The 16,733-nt window shown below is 34.9% G+C and overlaps 1 protein-coding gene across 3 annotated transcripts in view; it reads left to right on the forward strand.

The window, feature by feature from the left end:
• Positions 1–16,733, forward strand: part of Cnc (NFE2 like bZIP transcription factor cap-n-collar) — a 247,305-nt gene that overhangs the window by 228,265 nt on the left and 2,307 nt on the right. For all 3 annotated transcript variants that reach the window (XM_076304818.1, XM_076304817.1, XM_076304819.1), the window contains exons 8-12: positions 9,707–9,983; positions 11,577–11,725; positions 11,839–12,015; positions 12,314–12,412; positions 12,508–12,872. In XM_076304818.1, coding sequence (XP_076160933.1) covers positions 9,707–9,983; positions 11,577–11,725; positions 11,839–12,015; positions 12,314–12,412; positions 12,508–12,872 — 1,067 coding nt within the window. The remainder of the gene's footprint in view (positions 1–9,706; positions 9,984–11,576; positions 11,726–11,838; positions 12,016–12,313; positions 12,413–12,507; positions 12,873–16,733) is intronic.

The following is a 16,733-nucleotide window of genomic DNA, read 5'->3' on the forward strand; positions in this document are numbered from 1 at the left end:
TCGCTATGGACAAAAATTTGCACATCGTCGCGATCAATTTTCGTTCGCTGATAACGTACTGCAACTACTTATCGTAAAAATGTCCGACGCGATGTAACGCCATGTCTGTTTTGCAACAAGTATCGACGTACAGTGGATCGTTCGCATTGAAAAAGAAAACATGCATAACGCGCTTCACAGGCAATACGTTAGCGGTATCCGTCAATGATGAACACTCGGAGAAACATTACCAAATGTTATATTTTTCTTTTCGTGAAAAAATATGTTCCAATTAGAAAAAGATCATTATTTCGAAGAAAAGCAAAAACTGAAAACACCGTTTCGTTGCATAACTTTCCAAGCAGCAGCTATTCCTTATTTGTTCTAAAAGTGACACTTTATTATTTAAAATTAGACCGAAACGAACACTGCGATCCACTGGATTCGTGATTTGGAAAATGTAAAAAATATTATAGAACACGTTCCATTGTATAAAACTAGAAAAAGCATAAAAAATGTGAAACTTTATTTCGATATAATTGGGATAGGTGTTTTGGTATACTTGACTCCATTGTACACCGTTTAACGTCAAAAACATGAGAAACTGTGAACGATGATTATGATAAATTATTTATGATAAAAGTGAAACTTTATTTCTTAAAATTAGACCGAAACGAACACTGTGATCTACTGAATTCGTGATTTGAAAAATGTAAAAAATATTACAGAACACGTTCGATTGTATAAAACCAGAAGAAGCATAAAAAATGTGAAACTTTATTATTTGATGTAATTCGGATACGTGTTTGGGTATACTTGACCCCATTGTACACCGTTTAACGTACAAAAACATGAGAAACTGTGAACGAAGATTTCAAATTGTCAACGATTTTCGGATCGATCGTTTCGGAAAACCGTGGCCGTGATGAAAAATAAAACCAAAAAGCGGAAACAATTGTTAAATTACGGTTCGTGTGTTCGATCGACCACCGTTAAGGAAAAAGGCAAGTTTTCTTGATTCTTCTCCGCATTTTCGGGTTGCGAATCATCCACCGCGAGTCCGTTGCGGCGACGACGGAAGAAGACGCGAACACGACGATATACATATCTGATAACTGTCCCCGCGATTATTGTTGCACGGATGAAATTGTAACTCGACGATCGACGAACGAATCGTTCAAGGGTACGCGAGTTGCCCCTATGACGAATCGGTCGACACGCGACACACGTATACACGTATGTGTACACATATATACATATACATATATATATATATATATATCCACACGTATATACGTATGCATGTACGTAGCCGGTACGCCGACGCTCTCGTACCGTCGTCGAGCGTCCAATAACGAAGTGAAAAGTGACGCTAGTCACCAGCCTCTCGAAGCGAGTGGTGACGCCCCGCGCCGGGTCAGCCTCTCGTATTCGCGCCACCGACTTCAGTAGTTATGTTTACGCTGCGCTCGCGATTGAATGTCTATCTTGCGTGTTTCGCGATGCCGCGGGTGCTCGCTCGCACGGCTCTGGCCACGGCGTAATGTATTACGAGGATCGCAATAACTTCCCGCGTACGGCGAACGTCGTCGCCGCGACGATTCATTTCGCAACGAATACGATCCGACTATCGATGCAACGCTCGATCCGCCGTTACCCGCTCCCGGTAGTTTTTCAATAAGGCCGCGCGTTGATCCGCGACTCGACCATCGGTGAATGACATTCAACGCCGGAAAACGGATCCAATCGACGACCGAGGTTCAATTCCACGTTTCACGTGGAACGTACGCGACGCGTTGTTTTCACACACGAGCCACGAACTCGAGTAATTCGTGTTTGCACGAGTGTACAAGATTCAACGTGCTCGGGAAGATTATTGTGAAAGAGAGAAAGGAACATCTGGCGAAGCAAAGGTGCCAAAGAGCTGGTTACTACGAGAAAATATTTTACGCCGGACGTTCTTGAACATGCACTCCTACACGCATTACAGCATTTACTATACGGTGAAAATTCGCGAGAAGTAGCGTCGAGTTGGCCGGTATTCGGGGATAAAGGACACGGTTTTCGAGACAGTGAATTGAAAGTTCGTTCGGTAATTCTGGAGACGAAACGTTCGACAGTTTAAATGACGACTATGGGAGTTATCGTTCATATGTCAAGTAGGTAATTTTCTGTCACGAGTGTACGAGGATTTAACGTATGTATGTATTTACGCGAGCTCGAACGTTATCGATAACCCGTCAAATTTATCGTACCTCGTCGCGATATTTTATTCGTTACTTCCGTACGGTTGTTTGTTCTTTAACGTCGAGGTTCGGTCTATCGAAACCGACCGTAGGAACCGTATTCGTAATTTTCCGTGTGCGAATCGTCGGATGTTTATCGACCCTGACTCGCGACCGCGTAGGTCCAGGAAAATACGAACGACTTAACGAGATTCGTTGGTAACTTTCTTACGAAAAAGAATAACAGAATATACGCGCGTGCTTCGGAATTCGACGGTACAGTTACGTACATAGTTCGCAATGTGTGGAGTACGTCACGTGTTTGATATGCCATCGACCTACATGTACCCGCGGATTGTCTCTATAACCAGCATCGAATCTATCGAACTCGAACAGCGCTCGATTTTGCGAGTTACGAGGCACGAGATATAGACACACGTACCCCGAATAAGAATCGCGTTACATAATACGTGTTATGTTACTAATCCGTAGATCAGATTGAAAAGTAAATTCGAAACTCCTGATAGCTTTATCGCTGAAATCGAAAGTGTCGAGTCACGACAATTCGGCGACTCGTGAGTGGGGGTGTTACTTTTTTTTTTCTTTTTTTTTTTTTATTGCTTCGCCCGGCGTCGTTGATCGTTGCTGATATTTCAACGCAACGATCTAGATTCGCAAAATTATTCAATTTTCAACGGGATCGAGTAGCAAAAAATAAATACGATCAATCGTAGAACGAGATAATGTATCCCGGTTACGACTGTAACAATGTCACCCGTTCGAGAGTTACTTCGAACAGCTACTATCTATCTCTTGGAGTGAAATTTCAATTATTATTTATCTCTACGATAAAACGATCTATTGAATATTGTTCCCCTGAAATTGTGTCGTAGGACGAATATTCAGCGGTTAATACTCAACGTGTACAATCATCGTTGCGGCGAGAAAAGTAAAAAATTGCAACCAAGCACTGTATTTCCTGCCTCAAATTAGATGATAAGAGCAAATGAAACTTGACACCAGTCACGTACAATCCTGTGGTAGCTGAACACGCCGAATGATTCTCAGAAACGTACTATCGCTACACCGGTGTTGTTTTATTTGCTTTGATAGCAATTTCTCAGATTTGTTCGCGCGTCGAGTTTAGTTTTCAAATTGAAATTGATCATTGTAACGACCGTTGTTTGTTACAAGTTCGTTTTCAGTCAAAGTACGATACAAACGCGACTCGTATACGGTAATCTTGAATCACTCGTGTTGTTAGTCTCGTAGCAATAATTAATACATTAAAGTGCGATTTGGTTGTTTGTTTCGCTATTTAGTCCATTCGTACTATTAACCTGATTCACCTCTTGGGAAAATCCCAAGAAGATTTTGTTATAGTTACCGACTGGTTTTGCGTTTCGTACTTTGAGCAAAAATGTAAACCGTTTGTCTTACAATGTATTACTTTTGTAATTAATTCTATCGATATAATTGTACAATTTTGTCTATATATACTGTAAATTAATTCTAAAATATCGAATTGTTTCGTAAGAAAATTAATTAAGAACAATGCTCGAAAGAATCGCCGTCATTGCAATTGCGAAAGGAACTCGCGCCAAGTATATTGATTTTTCTGAATTAATTAATAGCCCGTAAGGCAATCATTAGGTAATTATTAAGTAATTATTAGGTCGTTGGATTAAATACCACATAGAAATAACAACCAGGCCAGTATAATATACAGCATTCTGAACTTCATTCGTAAAGTATTTTCTTCTGGTAGGTGGTCTATGACTTTTGCGCGATACTGTATACTGGATGTTAATAAGGAGGGTTCAAGGCTTAGCGAACAGTTAGCACTTACTAAACCGATTAAAGGAGTTACGATTGTTTTTCAGTTTTAGCAACGTCAGTGACTCGTTTACCTTTTCGTTAATAAGACCAATATGATAATGTCGTGGGATAAATGAATATAATTATTAATTCCATTCAACGATTACAATTAATAATTATTGTGGAATCACAACTCGGACATGTTTTGTATATTATCGATACATTTACATTTGAAATTGATACCGTTTTATCGTATCGTTCGAAAGAAATGTATCGAAACCATTTCAGACTCGAGACACGCGACCATTGTATGGGTATCTATTAATTACGTCATGTTCCGATACCTATTCATAATTGCATTCACAACTCTTCGGAAATAAAGGAAGCGACGAAAACACTCGACGATCACTCTGAACGTCGACCGTAATTAATAACATTTTGAGATTGATACCAGTAGCGAATTTTTCTATTATCGATTGTGCCGAATTTTTCACATTTAAGGAAAGACACAAATCAAACGAACACAAGTGTAACGATAGTGACTGTACCTATCGAAGGATTCGTAATGAAAAATAATTGTTTATCTTTCAGATTAATCGCTCAGTTTGTAATTTCACTCCTATCGTATCTGATCTTTAACTTTGTAATAGTTGTTCGAAAAGAAGTTTCCTCTTTAAGTTTGCTTCGTATTTAATAGATAACGATCCGAGCTTCGATCGAGACAAAGAATTCGTACAAAATTAGTGTATTGTTTTTCACAAATGGATATCGTCCAAATATGCATGAAAATAATTGAACTATAACGTAGATAAAGGTTCGTTCCAAGTTATTCGACTAAGAGTTACATCTGACACTTCGTTCTCTTACCGAGGTCTCAATGATTACTTGATGTTTCAATTGTATCGCTACTACAAGAAATATTGCAAACGTCTTAACAATGACAATTGATTTCGATACCTGTTTGATACCTTACCACAATGCTTCGAGAATTGATTCGTATTAGCATTTATGTGAACGTCTCATCGCTGAAAGCACTACGCTACGTTCTTGCTTCAAGAAGAAAAGTATCCGTCGAGCAAAAGAATAACCAATTTTGCAATGTTAAAATGGGAATCACGTGGAATGAAAATGAAAGTAAGACGCTTAAAACACACATTCGTACGATGAACAGAAAGAAGCAAATCACTGCTATTATTAAAATTGAAAAACAGTTTTAAATCTTAGTGTTCATTTTTCGATCGATATTGGATAAGTATTTTTTATTCGGGAACGCCTCTTTAAATATAATTCTATATTTAATCATTACAATTTTCAATTGGACTAAAACATTCAAAATTTCTTCTCGTAAGCACTGGTGGATCTAGATTTGTCACGTTAATTAAAGTTAATCACTTCGAGAAGTCTTCCTTTTTTTATACGTTCACAATATACAAGAACTTAGCAAGTCAAATAGAAAAATATTTTAAAAATACATAAAACGCGACCGGTTATCCTCTCACCAACAATTTTAAGAGCTATGAGAACAGTACTGGATAGAAAAAATTTACATATGTATCTGTATATACACGGTTCTGTACAGTGAAAAATTTCCAATAAAGAAGTTTGTAGGAATATCCAACTATTTGATAAAAATTGCTCTTTTACAACACCAAATAAGTTACGTACGAGGGCAGTACGATAAGTATCCGTGTTAAGGGAAAGAAACGCCCTTTTTTCATTTTTTTTTTTTTATTTATTTTTCATCTTAGTTTTCCTTTAACTCGATACAATTAGTCCAGCGAAATTCCAACTTTTTTAAGCCATCTGGAAAGTAGATTTTGTCGAACTCTGAAAAATAGGCCTCTTCGTTCGACATGAACTACCGCTTCCCGCCAAACCATTTTTTCAAGTTTGGTAACAAAAAGAAATCGCAGGGAGCAAAATCTGGAGAATAGGGTGGACGAGGTAGCAATTCGTAACGTAATTCGATCAGTTTTGCTGCGACGATTAGGGACGAGTGAGCTGGTGCGTTGTCATGGTGAAACAGCACCTTTTTTTTCCCAAATGGGACTGTTTTTTCTTTAATTCAACGTCGAATCGGCTCGATAAATCAGCATAGTATTGCCCGGTGATTGTCCTCTCCTTTCCAAATAATCTGTGAAAACGATGCCTCGTGAATCCCTAAAAACGACGGTCGTGACCTTTCCAGCCAATGGAATCGTTTTCACTTTTTTCGGAGTAGATTCGCCGGGTGAAGTCCGCAGAAACTCTTTCAGATTGCGCTTAAACATGTCCAAACGATGCTACGAAGTTGCTGTGTGGTTTCATTTTTGTTCCACTGTTAGCAAACGCGACACCCATCTCACCAATGGCTTCCTCGTGCCCAATTTTTCGTAGAGAATATTTTGTACGCGTTCAGACGATATGTTTACAGTGTCAACAATCTCTCTGATCTTCATGCGGTGATCCGCCGACACGATATCATCGTACATTTTATCGATCGTATCCACCGTAGTCACCTTCATCGAAAACGAATGTTCGGTCACGTTTGAATCCATTGAATCAATGTCTGATATTGGTCATTGAAGGTGCATGGTTTTTATAAACAGTGGTTCGTATAACTTCACTTTGATTTCATCGCGCGTCTTTCCATCCAAAAGAAAGAATCGAATCACTGACCAATATTGCTCCTTTACCATGGTTAGAGACAACACACAAACTTGTCCAGTTTAAACATTTATCAAATAAAAACCACTCGATAAATCTGTCTGAAATTTCGATAGACGTCGTTCGGAAGATAAGGTTAAACGATGATATACGAATTTTGGATCAGTGGTATCCTCAGCCGTTAAAAACGCGTAGTTATCACATATTTCCAGACACCTTGCACATCAGGATGACAAAATATGAGCATTCGGATACATCGACACTATGTATGATATATATATTTTTTATTTTGACCACGAGAACGTACACGAGGAGAAACTAAAATTGGAAGCATCCGTAATCTTCTACCGATATAATAAATTGAAAATTATAAAATTGAATCGAACTCAAAATGACAGGGAAATCTCTCGAACACTGTTACAATTTAAAACGATTTCCATTTTAGTAGACTTGAATCGATATTTAAAAATCTTTAATGCTACTACAATAGCATTCAATGCTGTTGCTGTGTTGCATCCAATTTCATCCAAATAGGGATCATCCTGATCGTACACATGCCTTGTTAGTTCGACAAGAGCTAACGCTAATATTCGTACTGTTGTGTCTCACGTGTTTTTATTTGTTTCGTGTAAGTACATAATATTGATATCATTTTTGATAATACTCGTATTTCAAATAAGTGAATTAAGATTTGTAAATGTTTAGAGGAATTAGTAACACTTTAGACTCAGCTGCATTGTATTAATCGAAAGAATTGTAACGACAATATTTGTCAAAAATTGTAACGACAAATTGTACTCTTCTCGCGTATTTACTTAATTTATCATAATTAATGTATCTTAAAAACTAGAACGTAATTAATAGACATAGAAAATCAACAGTACTTCTATTCGTACAATCGACGAGGTTGCCTGAGCGATATTGGAAATACGTATATTTTATTTTATAACTAAACTGTTCGTGATCTTTTGTTAAACATTCAATTGTTCCAGCATTGAATACGATTTCAAAACTCTCATTGCTAGATAACTCTTTAACGAAATAGTGATGAAAAATGATCGAATAATATAGTATTCGCATTGATAATGTGTACTTTTTATCCTTTAGGACAACACGTTATCTGATACCTATAATATTTGTTACAAACATTAAATACGAATATTATATTGTTTCATAATATTGATATATTACATCATTAGAGAAAGACCTAAACAAATTAAAAACAATTTGAAAAAATTATTGTCAATGAATCTGAGCACTTAATTTAAATTTATGATTCTTCTTTAGACGTTAACGCGCTATCCGACACAGGTATTGAACATAACGTAAATTTATCGATATATAAAGATACGTGTTGAAGCAAAAATGTTTAAAAGTCGACTTTACGATTTTTATAATTTCAGACCAGTCCTATTCAGTATTCAAAATTCGTTCAGATTATAAACTCCCATGTAAATGTAACAACTTAATGAAATTTGTATGTAAGCATACCCAAAAATTTAATAAAAGTTATAAACTGTTATACTGTATAAATTATTATACTACAAATTTCAATTAATGTTTTATTGTTTCACATATTTAAATTATTGTTTATTTTACTCGAGCAATTCAGCGTAGGTAAGAATACTTTGGCATCGTTAAAGAATTATTTATAAAACTGACTGCTATAAAGTCGTACTTACGAAGAATCCTCTGTGTTAAAAGCGGGAAGTAATCCTTTTTCTTTATGAAATATATGCTATTAAACTCGAGTTCAATTTTCTAAATATCCATTCGAATGTTTGCTTCTTTCGAAAAACTTTCCCTAAATACGATTTGAATGAAATATTCATAAAAAAAAAACAATTAACGTAGTTATAGGTATATAATAAAAATGAATAAGTACCGAAAAGAAACCAGAATTCAACTGAAAGTCAATTTTTATATTTTTACGCGCGCGGTTCGTTAATAAACAGGTTAACGATCGTGAATCGTTAACAAGTTAAACGTCGCGCCAGTTTTCTATACTTCAGGATGTCCCCGATATTTGTTCGAACCGTAAAAAGTAGAAATATTCGATAATTTGTCGATGTACTTGTTATTTTATAGTATTACTAACGAAAATAATATTACTTAAAAGTTTACAAGTATTAAAGCAGAGTCGTGTCTTGCAAGCACTTCAGAGAATCATTGTAACTTTGGAGCGTCGGTAATCAGGACCACCAAGTAACGTTTAACGTGTTAATAATTATATGTAGAATTGGTCGTTGAGATTTATCGTTTGCTATAAAATATCAATTTTCTCACTATTCGTGATATAACAATAATAGAGCATTTAAATATAATAATATATATGTAGACTTGGTCGTTGAGATTTATCGTTTGTTATAAAATATCAATTTTCTCACTATTCGTGATATAACAATATTAGAACATTTAAATATAATAATATACATGTAGACTTGGTCGTTGAGATTTATCGTTTGCTATAAAATATCAATTTTCTCACTATTCGTGATATAACGATATTAGAGCATTTAAATATAATATGATATATGTGGAATTGGTCGTTGAGATTTATCGTTTGCTATAAAATATCAATTTTCTCACTATTCGTGATATAACAATATTAGAGCATTTAAATATAATAATATATATGTAGACTTGGTCGTTGAGATTTATCGTTTGTTATAAAATATCAATTTTCTCACTATTCGTGATATAACAATATTAGAACATTTAAATATAATAATATACATGTAGACTTGGTCGTTGAGATTTATCGTTTGCTATAAAATATCAATTTTCTCACTATTCGTGATATAACGATATTAGAGCATTTAAATATAATATGATATATGTGGAATTGGTCGTTGAGATTTATCGTTTGCTATAAAATATCAATTTTCTCACTATTCGTGATATAACAATATTAGAGCATTTAAATATAATAATATATATGTAGAATTGGTCGTTGAAATTTATCGTTTGCTATGAATAATCTATTTTCTTACTATTCGTGATATAACAATAATAGAACATTTAAATATAATTTACAGGCATATACACCATGCGCGTGCTGGATGATGGTAGCAACAATACCTCTGCTCCAACAGGAGCAACGGCCTTGTCGGGAGTTCAGACAGCTTCTTCGGCAACAGGCCTTGCGACACTTCCGGGCGTAACAGACGAAAGGATGGATGCATCCAGCGATAGTGCAGTCAGTAGCATGGGCAGTGAACGGGTACCATCCCTTTCGGATGGCGAATGGATGGAAACTGGATCCAATTCTAGCCATACACAAGCTGATTCTCACTATACCATGGATTACGCTAGGTGATTAAATTTTTCTATCGAAACGAAAGCTCTAATATCGCCTCGATACAATTCTCGGACTATTTTATAGGGTTGCGATAGTTTCTGTACGATGCGATACAATTTAACAATTGTTTTACAACGAATCCTTATTAATTAACAACAGGATAATTTCTATTATACCTTTCATACAATTCTTTGAACCATTCTATAGGGTTGGGATAGTTTCTGTATGATGAAATACAATTTAACAATTGTTTTACAACGAATCCTTATTAATTAACAACAGGATAATTTCTATTATACCTTTCATACAATTCTTTGAACCATTCTATAGGGTTGGGATAGTTTCTGTACGATGCGATACAATTTAGCAATTGTTTTAGAACGAATCCTTATTAATTAACAAGAGGATAATTTCTATTATACCTTTCATACTTGTCGTTAGAATTCTTTTTCGTTTTAATCCTTGGACTATAAACTACATCATTTTCGTGCGCACACACGGGTACACCTTTGGTCGAATCTTATCAATAGTAGATAATATTACTCCCACAATATTACATTTTGAAAAAAATGTTTAGGTTTCTAAAATATATTTTCCAAAAAATAATTTCTTTTCTTTACATACATACGTAACATGGACTTTTTCATTGAAGACGAAATGTAGAGTACCGTTTCTCAAACTGTTTTAATCGCGAAACATTTTTTGTCACGCAATATAACAAGTTGTTCGATAAAATTTGTCGTTCGATGAAACTTATTGAGCAACATAATACTATGCTGTTCAATAAGTTTTATCGAACGACAAAACTTATTCAACAACCTAATATACGTATAATTATAACAACGAAATAAATCCAAGCGAATAATTTTAAAATTAAAAATGTTTACTTAATACTCGCGCGCATTTTATTTTTGAAAAAAAAAACTACTCGTATTCGACGAGTAAAGAAAAAGGTATTTACACACACAGAGAGATACTAAATTGTGCTACATTGTTAGTTCTTCGTAAATGCCATCGTTGCGTTCCTAATTTTTTGTAGATATCATTACAATGACATCCGGTGTGTGCTAAGTTAGAAAAAATAAACTGTTAAACACAGTTCGATTGTTCGAAACTAAAATATGAGGGAGAAGGAAACCGTGTCTCGAACCACAATGCAAAGACGACTGGGTCAATTTTTAAATAAAACAGTCCCAAGAAATGGGTAAAAAAATGACTGACGTCCGTGATCGAAGGTCTCGAATAAAAAATCAGATGTAACAACCGTTACTTGTAACGAACGATAAATACAATTATGCGATACGCGCGGATCTTGTTACTGAAAATAGTACACGAATAAAGTAGAATGTTACTCGTATGAACGATAGTATTTACACAATCGTGTTAAGCGTAAGATTAATGTGAAAGTTACGAGTGATTCGATAAGATATTGGTATGTTTTTTTTTTTATTTATTAAACGAATCACGTCTAAATCCACGTACACCTGGAAACGTTTCTACGATACTTGTACAAAGGAAACTTCATTATCGAATAATTATCGGGCTTTCCCATGATACACCGTCAAACATCGTTAATGGTAATCATTGATGTATTATGTATTTTTCAGCAAGTATCGCATGCCCTACGACTGCAGTTATTCCGTTTCTGGTAGAAACGGTGGTTCTGCGAGATGTCAAACGGAACGCACTATGGCGCCGGTGGCACAGAAGAAGCACCAAATGTTCGCGAAACGATACTTTCAAGAACAAGGAACAGGTCCGTGTGACGAAAATCCAACCCACATTAGATACTTCTGATCAATTTCATTTATCGTATTATTCAATCGTTATTATTGTAATTTCATTCGACCACCACCTGTTTCGTTACAGGCTCGCCACTGGGAGCCACGGCACATCCAACCACACCGGTAAAATACGAATACGATTCGCATACAGTTGGCGCCGGTGCACCAGGAAACGCCTATTCGGGGCCAATCGAGGGTGCAGCTGGACCGCAACCCGAAATGAAGTACACTTGCAGCGTAGATTTTACGCGTCATCAATCAGGTAGAATGGAACACTTTCGAAAATCGGTTGTTAAACGTTAAACGTAGAAGTGTACAGAATTGTGTGCAATGGCTATTGGGGATTACGAGTGTTGCAATTAGGAGAGAAATAATCGTCGACGGTCTGGATAGCTTAATTGGTTAAAACAGTCGCTCGACGAGCAAAAGATCTAGGTTGGAATCCAGATTTAGCGATCCGAACGCTCGGTTCTTTTTCTCCTAGAATTCTACAATTCTACCGTTTATAATAACGAAAATATTGGAAACGTGTTAAGTAACAACCTCTTTGTCACTTTCAGGACGTTCCGCTATAGAACACGTTCACCATAATCATACGTATCATTTACCCGCGGAGAGTTCCGGATCTCTTCAACGTCCAGTTTCTCGCGACAAGAAAGGTAAATTTCGATGTTTAAATCAACGTTGCAGTTACTTATATTTTATTTATATTTTAATGCACGACGACGATCATTTTGACATTTTTTCTCCTCAGTGCGTAAAAGCGAGAGCGACGAGCATCTAACTAGGGACGAGAAAAGAGCCAGGGCATTGAACGTGCCCATTCCAGTGAACGATATTATTAATCTTCCTATGGACGAATTTAACGAACGTCTTAGTAAATACGATCTCAGTGAAGCTCAATTATCTTTGATACGTGACATCAGAAGACGAGGCAAGAATAAAGTTGCCGCTCAAAATTGTCGAAAGCGTAAACTAGACCAAATTATTAGTCTTGCCAATGAAGTGAAGGAAATGAGAGACCGTAAGATGAGACTTATCCGAGAACACGAATTCATGCTTCTTGAAAGGCAACGTGTGAAAGACAAATTTAGTCAACTTTACCGTCATGTGTTTCAAGTTAGTATACATTTATTATCCCTTACAATATCAATTATACTAAATCGAGATATTGTTCGTTCGAACAAACGATCGAAACTATACGTTAGATTGTTCGGAAAGTCGTTTCGTTTGTTTTTTTTTTTTTTGTGAATATGAAACACGATTTTTTCAGAGTGTACAAACTTTTTATTAAATTACATATTCTCCATTTTGGAAAACGAAATGACTTTCCGAACAATCCAATAGTATATTTATTACACAGCGTGTTCCGTTATCAGCAATACAGCCAGGAAGGAGGTTAATTCTTTATGAGAGAATGCGTAAAAAGAACGAAACGAAGTGTTTACAAATAAGCATATCTCGCTTGTTCCTGTTTACAAATGATATCAATAACCGATTAATGCGAACCTGTAGTCGAAACGTTGGAGAATTAGAAAGAAAAAGTCAGTCAACATCTTAACGATTTTTGTATTAATAAATTTTCGTGAAAAGTATATGTCTTAGCGTCGTGTACAAATTTATTCTGAATAGGTGGCTCGATACTGTTACTATTTGTAAACACGAATTTACTAGATAATTCTCGGTTAAATATTTACACGTGTACTTGGCGAATTTTCCAACGTCGTTTCTCTCGGAAACGTAGTCGTAAAATTGTACTTTTTGGTTGTATCGCCAATAACGAATCATCTCGTATCATGGTCCTAGTGAAAAAGTTACACAAAATGGAAATGAACTCAGAGTCGTTACGTATGAAAAAAGTTTTTGGTACAAGTGTGCAAGAACTCGAAATTACGAGTACTCGAGCCTTGAATCGAGTCGGGATCTCGAAAGTAAGTACATATTTCCCACTATATATATATAATAAATAACAGTAATAAAATATCCTTATTGTACTGTAAAAACATTACACTCGAAGCTTGTTTTAGGACCAATTCCGATTCAGAGGATCAGATATTGACATTTTCGAGCTTTTAAGTCTTTTTGTGTTTTATATATTATTTATCATTTGTTAAAGATGAGAAAGAGATAATTATTACCCTTTTATTCTTTTGACTTAAATATTTGTTCTTTAAATTACAATTTGTTGTCTAGGTGAGCTAAAATCTACATTAACGAACCGTTTAGATGGTAAACTTATTGGTGCAAAAGAATACATATATTCTTTCAATTTCTATAGCAAGCAACATTATTGTATATTTATATAAGTAAATACAAAATACGATCTTTCTGTTTCTATTACGTAAGTTACCAGTGACCGTCTATTCTCCAATGCTGTCTTTTTCTCGATGTTCAAGTATTTACATCGTCAAAAGTTAGGTGTACCAGTACTTACGTTCGTGACTGTACACGTAAGGTTAAACTTCACAAGTTATGATTTATATTTATTATTACATAACATAAAATTAAAAAAAAATACATACTTCTGCAAAAAGACATAAATAAGATAATCCTCACTTTTAATACATTCGCGAAAATAACCTCACAATAAAGATCATACAAATGTTTAACTTCAACCATAATAGCATCTCTACTGTACTTGAACGTTGATTTCAGATTTTTTAATTTTAATTGTCTAGGAGATCTGTGGAACAATCATCACAGTTAGGCAACGACATACGACATATTGCATTTCTGATTGTTTATATGATAATGCTTGGGAGCAGATTGTTTTGCAGTGTGATTCGGAGAAAATGTGAAGTGTTTGGGATACACGAGCGAGTGAAGTATATCCGAGGTGTGAAAGAGTGTTTGAACTGAACAACGGAGTGTTCGAACTAGGTGCGAAAGACGAGTAATTGAAATGACAAAAGACAAATGAATTTTGGGTGAACCAGACCAGATGCATGGAGTGATAAAGGTTCAGGAATACACTAAAAGGGAATGTGTTGAAAATTTGTCGAAGCGAGTCGAAGCCGAATAAAGACCTATTACGAAGAAAATAACTCACCGCATTTTAATTACGCACCTCGTGTTCATTATAATTGTTCGTTTGGTTTTCTTAGCACTATTACTTTTCCATCGTAACCATGGGCCGTGAATTTCCTTCCGTCGGTGAAAAGCACGTTTTTCCAGAAAGAAAGTTGTTTGCTCATATATTGCTTAGCCATATCCAATAAATCATTTTGTTTTATCTTTTGCACTAATGAATGGCTTCTTGGCGGACTAACTGGCTATGGAAATTATCTTTTCGTAAAATCCTCTTAATATTTTCACGATGGACTTTTTATTTAAATATTTCCCAACATCTCTCGCTAGTTTTTCAGCACTTTTCATGGGATCTTTTTTAACATTTCGAAAAATGTAACGTTCGTCTTGATTGTTTAAGATCATTTTTATGCTTACTATATCTTCACTATATCGTTTAATTATATACTTAAGAAGCGATTCCCCCAATTAATATACGTTTATTCTATTGTTTTTAACAGTTATATATTGTTAGACATTAAATTAACCTAATTACAGCATAAATATATAAAACTGTTAAATAATAGTGTAATCGTAAATTTTTTTTGCATTGTTTCTCAAATTTTTTTTTTAACATTTAAGTAACAACATTGGATTATTGTAGTTTTAATAAAAATATGTTTTAACATTAGAAGATCTCATACACTTACATATGAAAAAAAAAAACACCACCACTCCGTGTTTAAGTGTGAAAACGATACTTATCTGATCTGATTCCGCGTTAAGTTATTGCCAAACTAAAATTTTACCATCACGCTGAAAAATAGTAAATTTGCTCTCATCTTTTCTTCTGATTAATTTTATTGGTTTCGCAATTTTTTATATGTACCCAGTACTCATAATAGTTTTTCGAACTGTTATGGAATGCAATTTCGTGTTACATTCGTCTTTTACTATTTCAGCTATTTTTGAGGATGTAGTTTCAAGATCTCTTTTTATTATATTAATAACTTTCCTTTTTTCTCAATTAGCAAGCTTTGAAAAATGCTCACTTCGTGAAACATTCACTGCACTTTCTTACCCCCCAAAAATTGTTTAATCATGTTCCTGAACCGACATAAATTAACTATTCTCCCTATACTTGAATAATACAAGTTTAATATAATTTCTCTCTTAGAAAGTATTGTTTCTCTCACTGTATATCCATTCCCATATTCGTGTTTTCTTTTTTCTGTAAAATGTGTTTCCTACGGATAATAAATGACGAACTAGTAGTTTACTGTGTAAACTATTTTTTTTATTAATATTAATCATCCGGTTGTTCGATTTACCTGATTATTTGTGTACATAATTTAGAGGCCTAAGACAGTATTTTAAGAAACATTTAATAAAATATCGTTCTTCGTTTCTGATTTACACGCAATTGTATTATAAAACATTGCTCGTGGCAATACTTTTCGTTGGCACTGTATGTATAGCAAATATATAATATTAATGCAAAAGGAAAAGTAGATTTACAAAGTACAAATAAACAAAGAATACTAATTTTTTATCCAACGAATTACATAAAGAATAGACATTTCCAATATTGTAAATTTATTACAGGCGTGCGCGTGTGTATGATAGGTATGTATGTAGGTATGACAGGCGTTTTTGATCGTTGTCACATATCATTCTATATTTCGATATTTTAGAATGTTTAGCATGTATGTACATAACACTTGTAATTCGAACATTTTATTGAGGATTTTGCATCGCAAGTCCAGGTAGGGATCAAAAGCGAACAGTTTCTTTTTAATACGCGTGTAAGGCACGTTGCTCTGCATTTCGTCACAGGCAGTGTGTCATAAATTTCATCCTCTGGATGATGAATCAACGATAATCTCCTTTCAAACAAAAGTATTGGCACATTCTTATTAGTCTTCTTTAACAGTCACTGCAATTTCTGTAGAAGAGCTAGTCATTTAAAATACT

Source organism: Ptiloglossa arizonensis, chromosome 2, assembly GCF_051014685.1.
Source record: "Ptiloglossa arizonensis isolate GNS036 chromosome 2, iyPtiAriz1_principal, whole genome shotgun sequence".
In the NCBI taxonomy this organism is placed as follows: domain Eukaryota; kingdom Metazoa; phylum Arthropoda; class Insecta; order Hymenoptera; family Colletidae; genus Ptiloglossa; species Ptiloglossa arizonensis.